This window comes from Dipodomys spectabilis, unplaced genomic scaffold, assembly GCF_019054845.1.
Source record: "Dipodomys spectabilis isolate Male_0828 unplaced genomic scaffold, ASM1905484v1 ptg000096l, whole genome shotgun sequence".
Taxonomy (NCBI): Eukaryota; Metazoa; Chordata; class Mammalia; order Rodentia; family Heteromyidae; genus Dipodomys; species Dipodomys spectabilis.
This window is the reverse complement of record NW_024870773.1, coordinates 29,415,012-29,421,956: the sequence shown is the minus strand read 5'-3', so window position 1 is coordinate 29,421,956 and position 6,945 is coordinate 29,415,012. Positions and strand designations below refer to the sequence as shown.

At 56.8% G+C, this 6,945-nt stretch overlaps 1 protein-coding gene across 1 annotated transcript; it reads right to left on the bottom strand.

The window, feature by feature from the left end:
* Positions 1-1,266: 1,266 nt before the first annotated feature.
* Fzd8 (frizzled class receptor 8) lies at positions 1,267-5,417 on the bottom strand. The gene has a single exon (XM_042686302.1). The coding sequence runs from the start codon at positions 5,303-5,305 to the stop codon at positions 3,218-3,220; it is 2,088 nt and encodes a 695-aa protein (XP_042542236.1). The 5' UTR covers positions 5,306-5,417; the 3' UTR covers positions 1,267-3,217.
* Positions 5,418-6,945: the final 1,528 nt, after the last annotated feature.

Sequence of the window (6,945 nt, the reverse complement as noted above, 5' to 3'; positions counted from 1 at the left end):
GTGACCCAGTTATTTGTCTCATGCAAGTGGACCTACACTGATGTTTTTTTCTTCTTCCAAGTCACTTTTTTTTTTTAATTCCATTAGTAGACATCATGTGGGTGTTGGTAGCTTGTGACCCAAGTCCTAGGTTTAAAGGGCATGGAATGGCATTGTATTTCCACACCAGTCTTTCATGATGATAGGCACAGCCTTTGACTAAAAATTGTCCTTGGAATGTAAGCAGGGGTTGTTGTTTGCTTTGTAATCTTGTTTAGACTACACAAACTTACTTCTCCCTTATTTCTAAAATATCAATGCCCTTATCAACCAGGGCATTCGGCAAGGTTAGATTGGAGAATTAACATGGTAAATAGTCTCAAAGTTAAACATTCCCAAGTGCCAGCATAGAGCTGGGAATGGGTCAATTATGAAAATGCCACTTATTAGAAATTCAGCCTACAAACTACTGAATTTATCTGTGTTTCATCTCTGGTCTTCATGTGTGGTAGAGAATCACCCTCAGATTTCTGCTTTATAACAATGTAAACTTTATGTATGCCACAGTATACCAAGCACCTGATAGGTTTAAACTCAGGCTAGTTATTTGTACCATTAATGAAAATGCTGCAAAGGGAAAATTTTACAATCCCTGTCAAGAATAAAATTGAAATATAAAATTGGTATGCTAAAACTGAAAAATAAAATTAGTATGCTAGCCAAAGTAAATATTCTTATTACATATCTAATTAGAAAAACCCAGCCAACACCAATGATAATTCTGGAAAGGATTTGCAAATAGTTACTACCATTAAAACTTCTTTAAAAGCCTCTTTCGTGAGAAAGACCAGTAAAAGAACTTTTGTCCTATTAGCTAGCAAACAAACAAACAAAAAAATTAACCACCAAAGAGTCCTGTTAGAAAAAGAGAACAAACATCCAAGAATGATGCTCACAAGTCCCCCTCCCGCCCCAGAATGATTGATGCCCCTGTCATTAGCAGGGTAGCTGCCCATTTCTTATCTTGATTGACAGGTTAATAAGGAACCTGGGGCTATCTTTTCAGTATGAACATACAACCTTACCAATTACTTTTAAATTATTGCTAATCTGCCAGAAAATAACAAGCATAAAGGAATAAAAATCTGAACAAGAAATGTCTGCAGAAGTTATTATTTATTATTATTATTATTTTTCGCTTCTGGGGCTTTAAAAAGGTTCAGCTCACAAACCTTGCCAGAATTTAGTCAATAGAACTTTAGGCACTGAGGATTTTTTTAAAAAGAAAAATCTGTAGTTTATAATAGTTCATTGGTTCAATTAGGAGCAGCAAAAGAAGGGAGTTTTGTAATGCAATTGTCCGGCAAAGGAAAATGCTTTAAATTGGGGGATTATGTGTACAGACCACCTGTAGGGTTTTCAGAACGCTTTTTTTTTTTTTTTTTTTTAAATAGTCCTTCAACCCATGCCTAGCTGCCTGCAGGCTGGCTAACAATGCCAGGAAAGGCTGTTGAAAAGGCTGAGCGCACTTGTGCCTCTGGTCTTCACTAACTGTAACAAGTCTTCCTCTCCCTCGTTCTCTCTCCTTTTTAAAGTAAAAGTCCCACATTGCTTTAATGGAAGAACTTTAAGGCTCTGCGGTGGCCAATTGGTCTGCACCAAGAGGAGCCGGGCAGCAGGCAAAGAAACTTCAGACTATACAGCACATTTGGAGAGGAGAAAAGATCAAAGTTTTTCAAACTCAAAAGACCAAGTTCCCTACAGATTAACCCTATTCATTTAGCTCCTCTTAAAGGAATGATGTGCCGAGCCACTGGGCAGACAGGTAAAAAGTTCAACAATTGCCAAAGCATTCTTCGGCTAATTCAACAGCCTTCTGCTCAAATAAATTAGCTTAGTCTTGACAGAGGAACAATAGCTTTTTTTTTTTTCTTCAGGAAAAGAAGCACATTTGGTATACACAAGCATGGAAGGTTATTAAGATGTTAACCAGTTAGTTTAATTCATTAAGGAGTGCCTCCTCCACTACCAGATTGTCAAGTGACATACCCTGTAAAAAGAAATCTGTAGCTTAAAATGTGAAACCTTCACCTGCTAGCAGGTTTGTGTTCTTTCCTTGGAAAACCAAGTACTTTCAAAACCAGACTCCAGATGTGAGTGGTGGCATTTGCAAACTTTTAGTGAAATATTATACACGATAAATAACAAGGCCTAAGTGAAATTAACTGCCTTGGCCAAAGTTCCATTTACAAACACTAAGGTGCAAACAGCGCTATCATTAGAGACACCTACCATGGGGGTAGGTGCAAAAACTCCATTTTGATTTCAGTTCAACAATGATATTTACTTGGCTAACAGTTTAAGAAGTAGAGGTTAACAGGTAATTTTCTCCATGCCTGGTCAGGGTACAGAGTAGCAAACCACAAAATGTCCATTTCCCCCCACCTTCCTCAGCAAACGTTGCCAAGGTAACGGCTTAGAAGAGGCAGGGGGAGAGGGTTAATGTTGAAATCATTTATCAAAAGTCATTTTATTGACAAAATAGAATACTTATATCTGTTCTTACAGGGGTAGCCTCTAAACTTTTTACAAAAAAATGTACACGTTGTATATCTTTGGATATATACATATCTTACACACTTTTTACAATTTTAACAAATAATTATATAAATACATCCTCTAAGGTAAGAAACCCGTATTTACTTGGGGTGTATAATTAAGACATTTCTTGTTTATTTAAGGCATTTGCCTGGTCATTAAGAATACCCAAACCGTGCAATCCCATTAGGTCGCAGTCATGCCTCCACTTTAGATTCGCCAGGAGGAAGAGTTTATGTAGAAGAGAGGAAGGACAGAGAGAGAGAGGGAAGGGTTCCTCCGGTGAAATCTGATCTGGCTTCAAAGCTCGGCGAAGGGCAACCAGCCGAGTTCTGGGCTCCAAACCTCAGGTTCTGGAGACGCAGCAGAGTCCACGTTCCTCTGCCAAAGCCAGGCGCGGAAGGAGCTCCTCGGATATCAATGGAGGAAAAGGGACTGGAAGGCTGCAGTGCCAGGTACTTGGTTCTTAGCCAGTCGAAGTCCCAGCTAATGGATACCATTAAGAGTTCATTATCATGCTAATAGCAATCAACACGGTGCAGGGGTGGGAACCCCGGCTCGTCCAGGGTCCCTGCTCCTCCCTGGGTCTCCTCACCCCCCCTCCATCCCCGCCCCTTCCGGGCGCCTGCTCCCCCGCTGCTCAGACCTGGGACAATGGCATCTGCTTTGGATAAGACACGGAGCTGGCCGTGCCAGATCGCCACGTCAGGCCAGTGCTGACGTCGCTATAGAGCGAGCCCCCGCCGCCGCCCGGGCCCCCGCCGCCCGGCCCAGAGCCGCCGCCCCCCGCCCCGCCGCCCCCACCGGCCGCGGCGGCGCCCGCGCCCGCGCCCCCCGCGGCGCCCTTGCTGGCCCAGCAGCAGCGGGTGCACAGGGCGCGCCAGGACTCCAGCGTCTTGCCCGACCAGACCCACACGCCCGAGGTGATGCCCACCACGAGGCACATGAAGTACTTGAGCATGAAGACCGCGTAGTCGGGCCTGCGCGCCTGGTCCGGCTGCAGGTCCCGCAGGCACGGGCAGTTGTGCGTGGCCTCCCAGCGCGGGCGGTTGTGCTGCTCGTAGAAGAGGCAGGCGACCACGACGGCGGCGGGCACCGTGTAGAGCACGGTGAAGAGGCCCAGGCGGATCATGAGCTTCTCCAGCTTGTGTGTCTTGGTGGGGCCGCCCTGCTGCTTGATGACTGAACGGATGCGGAAGAGCGACACGAAGCCCGCCAGCAGGAACATGGTGCCGATGAAGAGGTAGATGACCAGCGGCGCCAGCACGAAGCCACGCAGGTTGTCGAGGCTCTGGTTGCCCACGTAACAGATCCCCGCCACCGGGTCGCCGTCCACGGAGCTGAGCGCCAGCACGGCGATGGACTTGACGCTGGGCACGAGCCACGCCGCCAGGTGGAAGTACTGCGAGTAGCCGGCGATGGCCTCGTTGCCCCACTTCATGCCCGCCGCCAGGAACCAGGTGAGCGACAGGATCACCCACCAGATGGAGCTGGCCATGCCGAAGAAGTAGACGAGCAGGAAGACCACGGTGCACAGCGCCGGCCCCGTGGTCTCGTAGCGCACGTGCTGCTCCACGGCGCCCAGCTCCTCGTACTCGCCGCGCCCGCCGGGGCCGCTCGCGCCCGCGCCCGCCGCGCCCGCGCCCGCCGCCGCCGCCGCCGCCGCGCCCCCTGCGGCCCCCGCGCCGCCCGCGCCCGGCGCGCCGCCGCTGCACGCCACCTTCTCGTGGCCGGCTACCAGGCGCACCAGGTAGCCGACGGACACGAAGAGGTAGCAGGCCGAGAGGAAGATGATAGGCCGCTCCGGGTACTTGAAGCGCTCCATGTCAATGAGGAAGGTGGAGACCGTGGCGAAGGTGGACACGAAGCAGAGCACCGACCACAGGCCGATCCAGAAGACGGTGAAGGCGCGCTCGTCCTGGCTAAAGAAGGGGTTGTGGCAGGGCAGCGCGCAGTTGGCGATCTGACCCGTCTTGACGCGGTTGTAGAGCGGGTGTCGCTCGCTGGACACGCTCACCATGGGCGCGCGGCACTGGCACCCCGGCTCGCAGGGAGCCGAGCCGCCGCCAGGGGGCCTGGCCTTCCCGCCGCCGCGCGCTGGGGGCGCCGCAGCGTCCCCGCCAGCCCCGCCCCGGCCGCCGCCGCCGCCGCGGTGAGGGGGCCTCGCCCCCGGAGGGCGGCCGAGGCCGCTGCCGGACGGAGGCTGCTCGCCCGGCGGCGGCGGCGGCAGGCGGCGCGGCGGGCTGGGTGCGGCCGTGGTGAGATCCGTGCGGTTGTAGTCCATGCACAGCGTGTCCGGGTTGCCCTGTTCTGGTAGCCGGTCGCAACGCATGCGGTCCGGCCAGGCGAAGCCGTACTGGCGCATGAGGGGCGCGCAGCCGGCCTTGGCGCGCTCGCACACGGACCGGCAGGGCGGCAGAGGTTTCTTGTAGTCTTCCAGACAGATGGGCGTGTACATGCTGCACAGAAAGAACTTGAGGTCGGGGGAACACTGGATCTCCACGAGCGGCCAGAACTGGTGCACCTCCAGGCCCGCCTCGTCCTGCGTGTCGTGGTTGAACTGGTTGGGCATGTAGGTGTAGTTGTACCCAATGCCCTTGCACAGGGGCACGGTGATCTCTTGGCACGCCAGTTCCTTGGCCGAGGCGGCCGCGGCACCGCTCGAGCGCTGCAGCAGCGCCAAGGCGGCCAGCAGTGAGGTCACTTCCAACAGGTAACCGCACTCCATACTGCGCGCCTCGGCCCGGGGCCCTGGCCCTCCAGGAGGCGCGCGAAGGGGCCCCAGGGGACCCGGCGATTTAACCCGGGAAGCGGAGCGACAGGCGCTCGCAAGTCTCCGCTGGCTTGGAGCTGGAGGGTGTGTGACTGCGCCTCCCAAATGCAGCCCCCAGCTCGGGGTGCGTCTGCGGCGGCGCGGCCGGAGCCCGGGCAAGGGTCTTCGGCACCTCCTCTCCGCGGTTCCGGGAAGACGACGGCGGCCGCGGGCGCGCGCCGCAGCCCCCGGGGGTCCGACCCTCACTCCGGGCCGCGCTCAGCCCCGGCGGAGCAGGGTGGCGGGCCCGCGGCTCATCGCGCGGCGCTCGCCGGCCTCCTCCCCCGCCCGCCCAGCCTCTTCTCCGCGTGGCGCCCAGCAGCGGTGACTTTGTCCGGCTCCGAGGGCGGCGCGCGGCAAGTTTCCTTTCGGATCGCAGAGTGCAGCCAAGATGGCTGGGCCAGGTTGCTGGCTGCGCCGGGCGGCCCCCGCGGGCCCCGCGGCCCCCGCGGCCCCCGGGGCTCAGGCTCGCTGTCCGGGCTGCGCCGCCACGGCGGGGGCTCCGGACCCTTCCTCGTTCGCCGAGTCCGCTGCTGCTTTCTCAGGCGTCCGCTCGCCTCTCGGACAAACGGATCTGCCCCCCGGTAAAAGTCCGCGTGGTACTTAGGCCAAGTCGCCCTTCTCCCTCGGCACCCGGGAGCTAATCCAAACCGAAAGGCGGAGAGGACACCGGAGCTGCACGACCCCGCGCCCAGCCGCCGCCACCACCTCGGCGGGAGCAGCACCCTGAGCCCAACTTCCCGGCTCCAGCCCAGCCAGCGACGCGCGGCCGGCTCATGAATATTTATACAGCCCAGATTCGGTCTCCGCCTCCCTCCCGCTCCTCCAATCAGCGGGCAGTGGGGCGGAGTCTGTGCGCTCCCAGGGCGCAGCCCTCCTTAAGGAAGTCCGTAGACTCGGGTTGGCAGAGCGCGCTTTCCCGCGGTTGTGGAGTTCTGGTAACCTTGGGATTGACCGTCGAGACCGAGCTCTTTTTTGCTCCGTCGGTCTCCACGGAGAGCGGTGCGTCTGCACGTGGGTACGGGGACGTGCCTGGCCGCGCGCGCCGCCTCCTAGCCGGTTTAAGTCAGTCCAGCCCCGGCCTACTGCCCTGTCCAGATAGGAGAAGCCCGGCGGCGCTGGGACCCCTCCCCGCGGGCCCGCGCGGCGAGGAGCCGCCGGGAGAGCCGAGCTGGGAGGCCCGCCCGGGTCCGGAGCTGTGCGGGACCCGGGGGGGGGGGCTGTCCCCCCGGGGCTCTCGCAGGAGCTGGGTTTGCGCCTTGGCGATGGGGGGGGGCGCCTCCGCGGGTTCCGGGCGCCGGGACTGGAGGGGGCGTCGTCCTGGTGAGCCCGCCCGCGCTCGCGGGGGCTTCCCCTCGGGGTCACCGTCACCGTGGCACAGATGCCTTCAGGGGCTTTTGATAAACTGGGCGAGGTGAAACGCCTACAGTCGCTGGACCCCGAGCTCTTGGTACCGGAGAAATCTAGCTCTTGTTGAAGAAGAGAAACTTCTCCCCGGAACCCCCTGGAAACTGCCGCTGCCTTCCCCGGCGGCGCTCCGTCCGTTCCCCCATCCG